At 39.8% G+C, this 17,106-nt stretch overlaps 1 protein-coding gene across 2 annotated transcripts in view; it reads left to right on the forward strand.

Moving 5' to 3' along the window:
- TGFBR2 (transforming growth factor beta receptor 2) overlaps positions 1-17,106 on the forward strand; it is an 87,145-nt gene that overhangs the window by 4,293 nt on the left and 65,746 nt on the right. Inside the window, exon 2 of one of the 2 annotated variants that reach the window (XM_017521667.2) lies at positions 11,951-12,025. The exons of the other annotated variant lie outside the window; for it this stretch is intronic. Within the exon in view, the coding sequence (XP_017377156.1) occupies positions 11,951-12,025 (75 nt within the window). The remainder of the gene's footprint in view (positions 1-11,950; positions 12,026-17,106) is intronic. 2 annotated transcript variants of the gene reach the window in all.

The raw sequence follows: 17,106 nt of genomic DNA on the forward strand, positions 1-17,106 counted from the left end.
AAAAAAAAAAAAAAAAAAAAAAAAAAAAAAAAAAAAGAAGATTATGGAGTTATGGTGAGAACTAAATAAAATTTTGTTTTAAAATGTTTAACATGGTGCCTGCAACATAGTAAGTGCTCAATAAATATCAGCTTTTGTTATTACTATTATTATTAACTCCTTAATTGGGCTTACCAAGGGTCTCCAACCTGGTTCTGATTTGACTGCTGCTTGACATCTCACCACAGCTCACACTTTCCCAGTCCGTTTGTGTCGCTGTACATATACATAGTGTGAGGGATTTAGGCAGCTATGCCTTTGTTCAGGATGTCTGGAACTCCTGCTACCTGGCTAACTTTCACTCATCTTTTGAGAGTTAGTTCAAGTGTCATCTTCTTGAGGGTACCTGCTTTGAATGCCCCAGTTTGAGGTAAATATCTCCTATGAGATACAGACCTCTCACTGAGCTGGTAACGATATCAAACTGAAGTCATATCTTTACGGAACTCTCTTGCCCATTAAACCTTTAATCCTCTCAATTTTATTCAGTTCTCTATCTCCGGGGTCTTCAGCAGTGCCTGACACATCATTTAGCGCCCAGGAAATGCTGAGCTGAGCCTCCGCTTCATCCTACTGTATTGAGGGCGAGCATTGAACTAAGCAGTCACTGTTTATTAGGTGTTTTTACTTTCAGTTAGAATAGTTTTAGCTCTGATCACAATGAGTAGTTTGGCTGTTTTTGAACTATGGAATTGGTTCTTGTATTCCGATGAAATATGGAAAAAGATGTTTCAACTTCTGAAAAACATGATGGAAAGCTGCTAGAAGTTTTCATGCAATTCTTTTAGCCATAAATTTTGAACTACATAGGACCTTGAAAGCCACTGCAGAACGTTAGATAAATTCACCAGAGAAATTATCCAGTAGCTACTGATTTCTCTTTTATTTTTATTTTATTGTTTTCTAGAAGGATGTCGGGGAGAGAATTTTATTACTAATGAAGTGCTGCAATCTGAATTCAGTTTTTAAGTTTCTTTCTTCGTTGGGTTTTATGTTTTGGTTTACAAGGGTGAAGCAGAGATGGGTTGAAGGGAAGTGTGGTCTCTAGCCACCACTGCCTACTCTAGAGTAGCGTGGATATTACTTAGGTCTGATGCAAACCACCAAAACAGTTTTAAATAGGGTGCAGGGGAAACATACTTTCTGGCTACAGCCATGGCATTGTTTGGCCAAGTTCCATGTGAAAGCATAACTCTGGTACCTTGTTAGCATCTACCGTCCAGGTCTTTACCTACAGCTTCAGCAGATTTAGGTTGTGATTTTCAGTAGAACAGATATGCATTCGCAGCAGGAATGCCCATCGCTTATTTTGCAGTCTCTACTTTCCTGGTAATATTTTGCCCCACAGATACTTGTTGCTTGTGACTGAGGCAAGATAATGACTCTTAGACTTCTTTGCTTGGCATGCCAAAAGGGTTTGGAATGCTGTACCAGCAGATTGGCTCTTCTCAGGGAGAAGTCAGGGAGAAGGAAGAGAAAGAGAATTGACGTTTGAGAACCTACCCTCAGCCAGCCACTTCACATTACTTATCTAATTTAATCCTAGGAAGAAACCTCCAAGATAAGTTTTATTATCTTTATCTTATAAATGGAAAGATGGATCCTGCTCAAGCTCTCTCTGGAGATTTGCGTGGTTGTATGTGTGTGTGGCCCAAGCTTCTCCGGCTTGTGTGCTGCTAGGTTCTTTTCTGTCGTCTCTCTGTGTGTATGTGTTAGGAAGGAGGCTGAAGAAGGGTGAATGGATATCAGATTTGAGAGCGGGGAAGCTTCCCATCTAATGTCATCAGTTCAGTGCTCCTGATGTCATTGATTTGCTTTGCTTGCATCATCTGCCTCCTTCCTGACTGTCTTTGTACCACAGAAAATCAAGATAAGGCAGAGTTTCTTTGCATAAGGAAACGCTCCACCCCACAGTTTGATAGTTTGATAGTCCTTAGTGGCAGGACTCATGGCAGGGGGCCTGTGGTTTAGCCACTTACAGCAGTTGGACATACCCCATTTGCAAAGATGTGTATTGTAAACCCCAAATTCTAAGCATGTAGGAAAATCATTTGTGTACAATCACATGTGTACAACTGCTGATGAGGGCAAGAAGAGCCATATCAATATAACAGGAAGAAAGGGACAGTTTGACTTTTGAAGGGGACAATTTGAAGACTTGTAGTAGGTTAAGATCCTCTTCCTTACCCATGACATCAGGATTACTTCTGCCCTTTACTTGCCACAGTCAACTTTTTAGGTCTTAGCATCCAACAAGGAGCAAATGTCCTCTTGGATGCAGTCAATTTAGTCTACTTATGGCCTCTTGCTTAGACTCTTAAGGGTTCCCTAGCATCTGTGTTTTGTTTGGAGGTTTGAAGCTATCATTATTAGAAGAGATTTAGTTTCAGGGCCCGTACCTATGACTGGGGAGATTCTATCTGGGAAAGGTCAAGACATGCAGCTCTTTTCTTTTTTCTCTCTCTCTTTTCTGATGGAATATTTTCCTCCAATTTCTTTCAGCTCTACAACTAAAATACAAGCCTATTATATAAACACAAGTGGCCTCTGTCCTGGGCTTTAGATGGCACTCTGCTGTCATTCTTCTCTGGTCAGAGCCGTGCCTATGGGGTGAGGTGACTTTTGGGCCTTCCAATCTGACTCTCTTTTTATTTTTAGACTATGATTTGGTTACCTGGGAACCCAAATCCCCTACGCAGAAGCCCCTGAACTGGTATCTGCAGTTTGCATGGATCCTTGGAGCCATCCTCCTGAAGGCCTTCATTGCTGCTGGTTGAGCAATCAGCAGGCAGTGGAGAGGAAGGCAGATTGATTATCAGGGCGCAGGATAATGTCTCTCTTCAAACCGCCCATTTCTCAGGAAGGACTAGGAATATTGTAGGAGTTCTAAAGTTGTACCTGGTCTTCCAAGCCACTGAAAAGACAGATTTGTCAGTCAAGGCAGAAGGATAAAACCTATTGTATTGAGCAGTTTGCTAGCTTGATTTGTAACTTTAAATGTTTTGACTTGTGGTAAATGGGCCTCTGTTTGCTCACTTGCCTTGGGCCTTCCGATGTTGGGGGTGGGTCTGCAGCAGCAACATTCCTTTGCAGAGATGTTAGGTAGAAATTAGTTTGGTTAATTGTATCATTTTTTTGCCTGGAATAGACAGCATTGAACATTAAAGAAAAAGATAATGGTTACTTTGTAGACAGTGCTGTATTTCCTTTGGGAAATATAGTTTTTCTTAGTTAGCGTTTTGATCTAGCTGCTGTTTCACTGATCTTTTTTTTTAATATTTCCTAGTGTCTTAGTTTCATTTCTTTGTGTATTGAGACCACGAGAGCAAGGCGAAGTTTATCTGAATGTTTTTTCCTCCTATTGTAAATATTTTATTTGAACCATCCATGGTTCAAATAAAAAAGAGGCTTGCTTCTTCTCAAGCCTCTTTATAGAAAATAAGGAAAAAGTCTTCCCAATGCTTTAGAAGATGTAAGATTGTCATTGCTTCATTTTAAAGAACTAGGGACTTGGCTGAACTAACATGAATGCCTTTGAAAGAAGATATGGGTTGGGTACATATTTTTAGTATATGATGTAGCAGCTCTTTTTAAAAATATAAATCATTACAAAGTCTTCATTTCCTGTGGGGGGCGGTAACATTGCTGCTTTGCGGATGACTACCTGTCATGTCCAAACTCTGCAAACTTTTCTTCATAGGGAAATGGAATTGGCCTTATGCCCCCTGTAGCTTTATTCAATAGACTTCATGGACTAATTTCCCAATAATCATAGTAGCTACCACTTAGTGAGATCTTGCTACTGCCTGGCTCATGCTGAGTACTTCAAATGTATTGACCCTCAAAACAACTCTACAAGGTAGGTTGTATTATGCTTCTTATAAATCCTCCAGAGTTGATAAGCTTGCCTACATCCACCTAGTTAGCAAATGAATAGGCTAGGATTGGAACCAAGATGGTCTGTTTGGGGATCTATACTCCTAATTGTTATACTGTACTGAAACTAGTCTGCCTTAATTGACATAAACTACTTGTCCATTATAGCATGGGTATTGGAAGACTAGGGGTTAAGAGAAATAATAATATCCAACATTTTTCTAGTATTTTAGCATTCTTCCTGTATTATCCCATCGAATTTCCTTAGTGTAATAAAATAGCACTTGGTTCATACACCAGGTAGTCAAGCGTCGTGCCTGTCTTGTGACCTCAATGGGAAAATGAAGTATATACCTCAAGTGATACAGTCTTGGCTGAATCATGGAACAATTATGCCATCAGGGAGTTCCGAGTAAAACAGGCGATTTATTTGAAAGAACTGGGAGAGTTCAGAGATGCATCAGATATGTTGGGGGTATATATGCTAGGGTCAGGTGGATTTGCTGTGAAGTGTTTGAACTTAATCTTCAAGGCTACCTATAGCTTGATATAGGACTTTCTCCTGGTTCTCGGGGAGGTCCTGGCAATGTGCTTAACAAGTGTCATCAAGTTAAACATTATTTACGAAATCTTGCAGTGCTCTGAATCTTACAGCGCACCTCTAAAATTAACCTGATAAAAGTTTTCCAAATTTGGAGTCAATACAAAAAGTTTATATGACATTACCTTCAATGAGTTATGAGGCTAAAAGGAACGTTTCCAAATTATTCAAGAATAAATTACAAATTCTGATCTACAGTTCTAAAGAGAAGACAATTATTTTTCTATTCTCTCAATAGAGAATATCTAAAAATGTTATTGGAAGAGATGATCTAAGAGTGTGTAACCAAAAAATATAGGAAAAGTACTTCAGAGGTATGTCAGTCAGTTAAAAATATTTGTTTTTAAAACCCTTCATATTTGTAGTTCTTACAGCTTTTAAAAATTTGTTTGTATGACACTATTTTATTTTTCCTTTTTTATTTTATTTTTCCAGAGATGAGATCTCACTCTGTCACTAAGTCTGGAAAGCAGTTGCGTGATCATAACTCACTATAGCTTTGGATTCCTAGGCTCGAGTAATCCTCTAGAGTAGCTGAGACTAAAGGCATGCCCCACCATGCCCAGCTAACTTTTTTTATATTTTTTGTAGTGATGGCATCTTACTATATACCAAGGCTGGTCTTTAACTCTGGGGCTCAAAGGAATCCTTCCACCTCTGCCTCCCAAAGTGTTAGGATCACAGGCATAAGCCACTGCACCCGTCCTGTATACCATTTTGATTTTAAATAAAGATTAACTTTATTCTTAATTTTGTATTCTTCTTAAAGAGTGCCCCTGTAATGTGCAAGCTTCAGATTCCAAAGACCTGAGTCTTTGACTAATGGTAGGATTTGTTTGTTGGTTTAGAAAATAAATGTTAAAAGATGCCTCCTCCTCCTCCCCCTGATCACAAACAGATACTGAAATCTGCATTGTTATTTCACAAAACCAAAATATTTTTCCTCCAGGTCTAGCTAAACCCCTCATCATTTCCCTGCTTTAGAGCCCCTTGCCAAGTAGAAAAGAAGATGCAAAGACGTAATTATCACAGACCTTCATCTTGGATGAAAGATAACCTAGCTCTGACCCTTAGTTTGAGACTAGAAAGACTCTATGCAGGAGACAGCTGGTAAAGACTTAAGGTTGTAATGGGAATCGAGGTATCCAGGTGACCAGGCTGTCTTTCTTCCTTCTGGGTTTCCTTTTCCTTCTATACATTGACAAGAATTGGACTAGATAAGAGTTCCAGTATTTTCTATTCTGAAACATTTTTCTTTCTCTCTCTTTTTTTTTTTTTAAAGAGATGGGGTTTCACCATGTTGGTCAGGCTGGTCTCGAACCCCTGACATCGTGATCTGCTGCCTCAGCCTCCCAAAGCGCTGGGATTACAGGCGTGAACCACCGTGCCCCGCCTTGAAACATTTTATTCACTCTTCGCCCTCTACTGCTTTGTTAGTAGAATAAATCATTGAAGTTGAGTTAGAAAATCTTTACTTAACCTTCAGCTAATCAAAATAGAAAACTAACAAAAGTCCTATCGGGTCAGAACTGAGAAATACCACAAACTTCCACTGGTGTTTGTTGGTGATGACTACTATTAAAAAAAAGAAAAGAAAAAAACCATAGCTATTTTGAGAATTTCCTACTACAGGTGTCTGAGCATACATCCTGACTAAATAGCATGTTTACTTCAGCTAGAGCTCACTCCTTGCTAAAGAAAAGGCTTAACTTGGCTTCAGTGGTAATATTATTTCTCTTTGGTTAATTATGGTGTTTTCATTCTCCCCTTCCTCTGAACTGGTAACAGTGTCTGTGGAAGTTTTTCCTAAGGTAGAAAATTATGAAATGCTCTGCTATGCTTAGGAGAAATAAGCCTAAAGGAACTTTTATATTGCTTGGGAAAAAAAGGGAAACTATCCATTATAGCATGGGTATAGATATAATTAGTGTTCTGTTGCCCTTCAAATATTTCTCCACCACTTTTCTTAAAATATTCTCAGAAAAGACAGAATTTGCAGCAGATTGGCAGCTTTCAGACTGCTGTTTTAGGCAGGGGAGTAGCTGCTGGATCCCATAATGGCACTTCTGTAGAGTATTTAGACGCTTGCTAGCATAGACTGGGAATCTTTCAACTTTTGCTGTGAGTGACTACCCTGTTACTACATGTTGGATTTTCATCCCATTCGCTAAAGTTCATAGTATTGGCAGGAGGGGGAAAGAAAGAAAGAAAAGAAAAGAAAGAAAGATATAATTTGTCCTTCAAGTATGTGAAAATGAAAAAATCTAATAGCAACATATTTTATATTCATTATTTTGCAGTTCCTTAAATTGCGTTGTTGTAAAATCTAATAATCTCAATCCCTTTGGGTATTCCTACTTGTATTTTTATAATTTATATTTTTAGAATAAATTTCTGTTCTCTTAGGCCTTTGTTCATTCTACCTTCTTACTACTTCAGGAGCCTCCTTCCTTCCTGAGTATTACATTTCATGAGTTCGTATATGTATTGAGGCCCAAATCTTGAGCTCCAGCATTCTGACCCTGAAAATGATGGTTTCCTAACATCTTCTGATAACAGCATCTGAAGATGTTTTAATACCTTGCTGCTCCTAGGAGATCCAGGGACCAGCAGCATCAGCATCACTGATGATTTATTGGAAATGAGAATTGTGGGCCCCTCCCTGGACCTCCTGCAACAGAATGTGTGCTTTGACAAGGTCCCCAGGTGATTCCTGTACACATTGCAGTTTGAGAAATACCACAGTAATAGCGTTAAATCATGTTCCAAAGAGTAATCAAATGATATGCAATGGTTTTAGTGGATCACATCAGGCTTGTTTCTGTCTGTAAAGAAGAGAAGGATTCAAGGAAGAGTTGTACTTATCTTTATGAAAGTCTTTTGACTCCTCCTAAGCTGTTTTAACTGTATGGTAACTGTTGTAACATGCAAAAGCTAGCAGAAGACAGAAGGCCCTGGTGGCAAGTCAGCCAAATGAGTCAGTTTTTAACCAGTCTGTTTCCCCAGTCATTCTTCATGAGTCTTTTGTACACTGATTGTCCTTCCCTTGACCATGGTGAACTGTAGAACCCAAGGACCCATTTCTATGCTGAACTCACTGCATTAATCATGTTTACCTCATTAGGCATTTACTCACAGATTGCCTTGACATATGTAGGCCTTAATTCATTCCGGAGCTATTAGACCTCAGCATTTCTTAAAATACGTAGCACTCTGCACCATACAAAGTAGGTACTCAATAAATTAGTGATTCAATGACAGGTTTTCAGGAAGTGGTTTTTCTCTTCAACATTTTTTAATCCTTCTCTTTTGTCTTGAGGAACTTATTTGTCTGATGCCGAGGAAAGACTCACTAATTCTTTCTTGAATCGCTCAACATTTGTTTTAGACTCTGCTGAGAGTGCCACTGTAGGCTTTTTCATTGATTTGCTTCTTTATTTTGACACCATAAGGCAGCTTTTTGTGCCTTGGTTACTTTTGCCTTACAGAATTATGGGTCCCTGTCAGTTACTAATGCTCTTAAGTAACATAGTGGCCACCATAACCAGTCCTTACAGGCAGTTTCTAATGTTTCCAAATAATTTCATTTTCTGACATTTTTTGTTTTGCGTTTGACATCTGAACTATACTTGGCAAGAAAAAAAAAACCGTAAAACTTTCCATTGCAACTCTTATCTCATGTTGCTTCCTGTTGCATTAAATCTCAAGTTATTCATCAGAAAAGTTACACAAAACCATAACCATTCGCTTTTATGTTTGCCCTTGAATTATGCTACAGTAACAGAAAGCTGAACTCTTATTTTTGTCATCTGTAAAAGTCACCTAATTGGTTTCTGCTTATGGACATGTTTTGTTCCTTCTCTGTCAATAACACAGGCATTGCCATCGGTTAAATCTCCTCCTAGACAGCATTCTGAATAGCTGGCAGCTGCTAGAAAGCCTTCCATGGATCCTATGAATCCTAGATCATCACGGGGCCTTCCCTTCCTCTTTGAGCATGGGGGCTGCCTCAGTGTCCCTTGGCTTCTAAGAGAGTGCCTTGTGCAGATGAGACACAGGACCAGTTTGATGACTGCACGTGCAGATGAAGCCATACATCTTACCCATCATCTGTTCCACCCTTGGCATCCCTCATGCCCTGGTTCCACTTGAACCCAGCTGCCTCACGCATCCTTTTTGCTTACAAATTTTCTAGCTTGTGACCATTCTCCACCACTTCCCCTGAGTTTTACCATTCTCTACCTGTGCCCTACAACAGCTCCACCCTTTGAAATAACGCCTTGTCTGAATGTTACTTCTTTACTTTACTTTCTTGCATTGTGTTACAGAGCTAGAAAATTTTATGTATGAAAAATGATAATAGCCTTACACTGAGTACAAATAATACTTAAGAGCATATGAAGATGTGATCATTTGTGATGTTACTTGTAAAAAAAAAAAGTATGTATATACATATCTTTTGAAGTGTTGAAATGAGTACTTTATATTCTTTATCATACCACTTTTTGTAAGTGTTGAATATATTCCTGTTTATTTTTCTATGTTCTGTTTTGTAGCCTTAAGAAGTGTTTCAAACATATCTGAATGTATAAAATAAGAGTAAATGCCCTACATGGTGTGATGCTGCATTACATATAAAACTGTGTGCATATATTAAATTTTGTCTCTTGAAAAAAAAAATTGGGTCTTCCTTGATTATCCATCCCACTGCGATTCTTTCTCCTGCCCATGGCCTCTCTAACAAGTCTTGCATCCTCATTCATATGACCTTGCTTGCCAAGCTACCTGCGCTATCTCTGCGTGTTTTAAACTCTTATTAGAATGAAAACTCTTTGAAGGAGAAATGTCTGTGTGATTTTGCCATAGCTCTTCATACACATTCTCACTAATTGTGTTTGTTTATGTGCTGTGTTTGTTGCTGTTTGGAATTCATTGCTTTTAAAGGCCGAGGAAACTTGCTTTTAGATCCAAGCCTAGGAGTGCTACCTTTTTTTTCTCCTAGATGGCTTACCTCACCACCAAGTGTGAATGTCGGTGGCTTAAAGCCACCTGTGGCATTGTTTGACAGAACCGTAGGCTTGTGGAAAATCTCGTGTGATCTGCTTTGTGCAAATTGCTCTTTACAGTAGAGACTTGCTGTTTCTGCAGTCTTTAGTTTCTGTGAATTTTGGGGAGCTGTGGAGTGTGGGTGTTAAGCTTGATTTTCTCTCCATCGCCAGCTCCACCTTTGATTCATTTATCCTCTTATGTGTGAATCCTTTGCAGAAGGCTCAGTGCATTATGACTACAGAGGCCAGACAAAGTCATAAAGTAAATCACACCATCTGACACAGGACAGTCTTTTGCCACTCCTGCCTTTCCTCCTTATGAATCATAGATTATCTCAGTCCTTGGGATTGCTGGAATAGGAATGGCTGAAGGGGTCTTAGTGCAATGGAGAGTGCCTGAAGATACTCTTCTACCTACCTGAGGGTAAATAATCCCATGTTGCAAAGGTGACCTCCGGTTGTACTTTTTGGAAAGCCCTATTAAAATGACACACGCTAAGGAGACTTAAATATGAAGCCTGTCTTACATGGGTACTTAATAAAAGCAGGTTTCCAAAGAAGGTCTTGAAGGTGGCCTTCGGCCTTTTCCTCCACCATAGTCTCCATCCATCCAGAATAAACATGCAGTATAGGTACCACAAGTAGTGTTCTCTAACGCAAGCAGAGCTTCCAGATATGTCTCCTGCCTCCCTTCCAGCCAGATTATCACCCATGTAGCCCCTCCTCTACGGGAATTCTGGAGCTACCACTGATATCATAACGTGACATAGATTTGGACTGGCAATGCCCTACCTTCTCTGTCTATAGAGGAAAAGGAGATGAAATAAGAATTTTAATTTTTTTTTTTTTTTTTTTTTGAGACAGAGTTTTGCTCTTGTCATCCAGGCTGGAGTGTAATGACATGATCTCAGCTCCCTGCAACCTCTGCCTCTCGAGTTCAGGCGATTCTCTTGCCTCAGTCTCCTGAGTAGCTGGGATTACAGGCGCCCACCACCACGCCTGGCTAATTTCTATATTTTTGGTAGAGACAGGGTTTTGCCATATTGGCCAGGCTGCTCTCAAACTTCTGACCTCAGGCGATCTGCCCACCTCGGCCTCTCAAAGTGCTGGAATTACAGGCATGATCCTGTAATTGTAATATTCTTAAATCTTAATATTCTGTAGCACTTACTGGAAATGGTTGAAATATAATGCTTTTAATTTAGCATGTCATTGTAGGTTTCAAAACTACTGAAAGCACTCAACATTTTAATGATGATGTTGGTGAGAATATTTGTGGTAATTAGAAAATTACTTAAATTTATTCAGCACTTTACAAAGCATTTTCACAAACTCTGAGTATCCCGTTACCAGTTTATTAATGAGATGCCTGAGGTGTCTTCAGGGGACAGGAGAGAATATGTTAACTTACTAAATAACTGCTGTAGCTGTAGTTAGCCACCTATGAGCCAAGCCTATGGGCTTTGTTACTCCCAAGGTAGAACTTATTTCATATAAAACCAACTTGACTAAGTATTAGATGTCTGTGTAAGTCATTTTCTGCCAGCCAAAACCAATTTTATTCTTCTTTATATCTTTTTTCAGATGTATATCTTTAATAAGTTCTGGGAAAGGAAGTGCAAAACAATGCCTGACCTCTGATACAATGTACTGTTTTGATTGTGATCGGCACTTTAATAAAATTTATCATCAAGAAGGTCTTTGGAGCGAGTCCCTGAAAAGCTTGGGAAAGTGATCGATAGGGTGTCACTTTTCTTAACTTACCTTCCCATGTTGCTTAAGATGACCAGGGAGGCTAACTTGGCTCTTGTGCTCTCTAAATTGATGTGTCCTGAAGTTATAAGAAAATGAGGTGATCAGACTCAGCAGATTGTGTTGGTTGAAAGCAGCCACTTAGACCTCAGTTTGCTATGGGCTTCTGTGTACTTTATTCGTGGTGACCAAGATGCAATGAAAGGTCCTTATTTTGTCCACATTGCTGCCCACACCCTTTTTCATGCATACCTTTTGGGAATATATAAAATGTCTTTCATTGTTAAAATAGCTATTAGATAATATTAAAAGCAAAAAAAAAAAAAAAGTCATGAAAACAGTCATTTGTCTACTTCTGCAGGCAGATGGAAAATTAGTACCAGGAAAGCAGAAAAGAGAAATGATTTGAATAAGTTTGCTATGATTGAGACATACGGGTGAAAGAGCACCAGAGGGAAAAATGTCTAGTCTGATAACTTTCAAGAAAACATATTGACCCTGTCTAGTTATAACAATCTTTCAATAATCTCACAGTAATGGAGAACTTCATTATTTCCAAAACAATTTCACTTGCATGCCATCTGTAACCTTAAAAACAACTCTCTGAGATGGATATAATTATCCTGTTTTACAGATGTGAAAATGGAGCCCCTGAAAGATGAAATCATCCGCCCAGGCTGTAATAGGACTGCCCATCCACTGGCACATAGTAAAGTATCATTAATTCATCTTTTCATGTTTCTATTTTTAGTCATTGTGCTCCCTCACTGCTTCATTTGTAAGTAAATGTAAGATAAAAATCTACTTTCTCCTCGAATTTTCATAGCTAAATTGTCAAAGAGGTGGTTGGTGGCAGTGTAGTCAGCGGCGGACCTTTCTTGCCTCAAACACTAAAAGCCCTATTTAAGACTAGAGAATTTCCTTTTTGAGGGTTTTGTCCACTAGTCATAAGAGAGTTCAGACTATGTAATGAGTCATTGTACTTTTCCCCTTTTCTTATGGGCACCGCTTCTCTTTTGTACACTGTGTGGTCTGTCCTCTTGGAAGTTATGTCACCGTTGTCAATAGACAAATGCTGCCATAAAAGGCTGCCGTAAAACGCTATGCCAGTTCAGTCCTGTAGTTTTGCTCTTCACTAGAACGTCAAGTTGCCTCACCTAATCAGAGATCTGGACATCTTTACATAGGAAGTGTACTTCTTCATCATATAGACATAGAGGTCCGGTATTATTATCTTTAGCTTCCTTTCTCAGAACTTCTTAAACATGAATGTCTGAATAAAGATACAGAGAAGAGACTAGGCGTGGTGGCTCATGTCGGTAATCTCAGCACTTTGGGAGGCCGAGGTGATTGGGTCACTAGAGGTCAGGAGTGCGAGACCAGCCTGACCGACATGGTGAAACCCCGTCTTTACTAAGAAATACAAAAATTAGCCCAGCATGATGGCAGGCGTAATCCCAGCTACTCAGGAGGCTGAGGCAAGATAATCGCTTGAATACAGGAGGCAGAGGTTGCAGTGAGCCAAGCTGGCACCATTGCACTCCAGCCTGGGTAACAGAGCAAGACTCCATCTCAAAGAAAAAAAAATAAAAAAAGAATCACTTTGATTAGCAGAAAGTGTGTTTGGCTTGCCATCTCAGAAAGCTAAGCTATACTTATGCTTTTCTACTACTAGCTTTATAGCTTTATATGAATGTTATTTTTCCCCACACCGTGAAAGAGAAATTGGGTCATGTTGTTTTATTTAATTTTTGTTAAAGAGCACATTAAATTAGCTCTCATATCGTGGTATGGATGTCTTTCTCTTTTCCACCAGTGTTCTTCAGGGTGATTTTTCCAGTGGGCTTGGTTGGGACTGTGTGGATCCTTGTGATGCTTTGTTCTCCGCGGGGATTTTCCAGCAAAGAGGAGCTTCGTTAAACGATGACTGAGTTCATGGATTTATAATTGGAGTGATTTTCTTCAACTGTAATAAATTTCAGTGTTACCTTTTTCTGAACATCCTTTTTAAAAGGGATTCCTTAGCAAATCTTCTGGAATAATACCTTTTATATAATCCTTTAAAAATTGTCATTTTTGCATACTGATTCCTGTTAAGGCAGATGTTACTGCATCAAGAAAAGACTCAAATTTTGAGCATATTAAAAATAGTGTTTCTTCAGGCCTGGTGTGTAGGTGATGCTCAATGTATGTTTGTTTAATGGAATAAAAAAGAAAAATATCACAGATCCTAGGAAAAGAAATTAAGTTGCAGGGATATATTGTTTGTGTAATGTCTGTTTAGCATTGCAGTTTTCTGAAGGGAAGGCTACCCACAACTGTTAATTCTGATCTAAGGAACTATTTGCCTTCTTAACGTCTTTGCTAGATTATCTAAAGGGAGATATGTGTTCTCACATTTGTTTCCTTGAACTCACTCCTCATGTTGCCTTGTAGGGTCAAAACTTTAGAAAAACAGCTTTCTCAGGAAACCTGCTCCTCGGATCTTTCAGACATGTCTTCCTTTAGGCTCATTGTCCCCTTGGGAATTGGCAAAGGATTTCTACCCTTTAAAAAGATAGGAGCTTATACACTAAAAAATAATCTAAAATTATTTTTCAGGAAGAATTTATACAATCACAATTAAATGCCCTGCAGCCAGTTATGTTTATGATTCCTGCCTCATCTCCAAATGATGTTAGAGTTTGAGTCATATGTGAAATTATTTGGGTTGGGCTTGATTGTACATGCATGCAAACATATATAATAAGGTTGTGGTTGTAATGCAGTTCGCAGTTTTTCCAGTTACTGCTCAAGGCATAGATGAGAAGCATCCCCTATGGGCCTGACTGCCCCTGTCCAGTACTGCCATGCCCCATCTCTAACTACTATATTTTTTCCTATTGAGTTCTCCAATCCATGTAGGATAAGTCCCTTCCTGAACTCAGTTTGTTTTTCTAACCCTGGCTGCATGTTAGGATCACCTGAGAAGTTTTAGAAGAATTCCAGTGCCTGAGCCAAGCACCTAGAAATTCTGACTCATTGCCCTGGGTTAGGACTTTGGCATCATCATTGTTTTAAAAGATCCCCAGATGATTCCGACATGGAACCATGGAGAGAAACACTAATCTAGCCTAAACAAGTGAGGTTACAAATGAAGAATTTAACCCAAGATGTCAAAGTACTTGATTTCCCACTGCAAAGAAATGCCATTTATTGGGTTCAAAACTCCCATCTATTGACTTTAAATCCAGTATAACATACAGGAGCAAGATTTTAGAAGGTTTAGGAAACTTATCTGCAGAGCAGAGTCAATAGAGGCCCATCTAAAAGGACATCTCACAATAAAGATGGTTAAAAACAGAGGCAGAGCACTGTTGGTGGGGCTGGTGGTGGCGGGTGTGGATGACTTTCCGAAAGAGAAAGCACTTGACCTGGGTCTGAAAGGCTGGGTGTGATTAAAGGCAGGCACCATTGTTCACTTGTTAGCCCCAGGGCCGTGCTACTCCACTTTCTTCAAGGAAACAAAGGGAAGCTGGCAAGTGCCTGCCTGGGGTATGTGTCTACCAACCATGTAGAGGCAGTTCTTCAGCTCTGTCAGCCATGGCCAAGCAGGCAATATTTGGGCCACCTTGGACCCCTCCTGAGGGGCAGCGTCAGATACCAGGCACCCCCTCAGACATCATTCTTGGAGTCTCTTCCCTCCTTCATGTAAACCTCACAGCCATCAGTGAAGGCACTGAACTCTTTCCAGGGGCTGGGTAGGCTGCCTCGGGGATGCTCTTCTTGACCTTAAAATCTACCTGCTAGGTCGGGTAGGGGGGTAGAAATTTTGGTGATAGGAAAGCCAGCAGTTATCAGCTCAAAGGATTTCTGATAAAAGAAGTTTTGTTCAGCAGAAAGGTAATCAAATTATAGGAGCCTTAAGTGCCAGTTTCGGCTAAATTCTCGGAATCACTGGCAAATTGTAAGTAGGGGAGTGACGTAGTAAAACCACTGGAAGGCCTGGAGTTTGTGATGGGAAGGTGTGCAATCCCTTTCTTGTTTTCCCATATGGCTCTGCAGTTAGGCGAAGGCAGAAGACTTTGTGCATAAAGGCAGCACCTGAACCTTCTTATTTCTGATCCCCCACAGTGGGTCTAACGTTGCATCATCAACACGTTATATTTGTTTAAAAAACAATAGTTCCCTCATTGAGCCTCTAAAGATGTGTGGGGAAGCTCTTAAGAGTATCAGGACTTTCAGTATCCCTCAATTTATTGTTAGGTTCCGTCCAGACCTACACACAGTAGCCTAGGGACATGTCTGGAACAAGGTGTGACAAAAAACAAGGAAATACATTTATTAATTTCAGAAAATGCCTTCTTATTTTTTTTTGAGATGGAGTCTTGCTCTGTCGCCCAGGCTGGAGTGCAGTAGTGCGATCTCAGCTCACTGCAACCTCCGCCTCCTGGATTCAAGCAATTCTCCTGCTTCAGCCTCCTGAGTAGCTGGAAGTACAGGTGCGTGCCACCACACCCGACTGCTTTTTTGTATTTTTAGTAGAAATGGGGTTTTACCATGTGAGCCAGGATGATCTCAATCTCCTGACATCACGATTAGCCCACCTCGGTCTCCCAAACTGCTGGGATTACAGGCGTGAGCCACCGCACCCAGCCAGAAAATGCCTTCTTTTTCCTAGGCCTCACTCATAGATATTTTCTTGACAAGTCCCTACTTCAGATTTCACAGAAATATGCACCATCCTTTGGAATTCTGAAGAAACTCAAGTTTCAATTGAGCCGAGTCTCAGTGGCATGCATTTTATTACATCTAATGCCATTGTAATATGTTTGAAACTGGGAGATGAAGACAATTGGTCCTTACGTATAAACCACCACAAAGAATTCACCTGAGTGTGGAAGGGAGCCGGTAGCCTAAAAACCCTGTATTTTGGAGGCTGTTACTTTATAATCCCTGTTACAAAATTGGGAAAACTGATGCAGTTACTCTCTAAGATGGTCTTAGATGCACAGTTCAATAGAACTTTCTGCAAAGATGAAAATGTACCTGTACTGTCCGGTGCCATAACCATTAGCTACATTTGGCTTGAAATGTGGCAGGACAGATAAGGAACTTAATTTCAAATACAGATATAATTTTATTTCAGTTAACTTAAACTTAAATAGCTACAGGTGGCTGCTAGTTATCATCATCGATAGGACAGTTATAGGGCATCATTAAAGTTCCCATTCTTCTCACATCCCAAAGAGGTACATTGAGTTAATCTCTTAGCACCTATAATCATAGTGGGATAGATTAAATTACTTGTACCTCTCCTTTCCTGTGCTTTGGAATTATAGGCTGCTTGTCCTGGAAACCTGGCAGGCTCATGTTTGTGGAAATACTCCTTAGTAGTGCACTATAATTATAATACTTTATTGTGGGGGGATCCAGCCAGGCCTTTTTTTATCATCTGTGTTTTTAGTTTTAATCTTAAAAGGATTGTAAAAATAGTCCTGTCTTGTGGGAGAAAAATATGCTTAAAGTCTATGAGCATGAAGTGATAGAGATTATAAACCACTCAAAGTTCTCCTGGAAATTCTGGGGGGAGGGAAGTTAAAGCATAGAAATCTCCTAAGAGAAAACTTGTCCTGAAGGTTTGCTTTTAATTGGGTTCAGTTTTTATCAGAAGAACCCTGCAAAAGTGGGTTCCCTGAGGGCATTTGGATTTTCCCCTGTGAATATATTCTGCCCACCTTGGTCACCTCTGTGCTGTATTCTCCTAGAAACTCACCTTTATTTGGCATGCTGTGATTTAAACGCTCCCCC

This window comes from Cebus imitator, unplaced genomic scaffold (assembly GCF_001604975.1).
Source record: "Cebus imitator isolate Cc_AM_T3 unplaced genomic scaffold, Cebus_imitator-1.0 Scaffold21, whole genome shotgun sequence".
Classification (NCBI taxonomy): Eukaryota; Metazoa; Chordata; class Mammalia; order Primates; family Cebidae; genus Cebus; species Cebus imitator.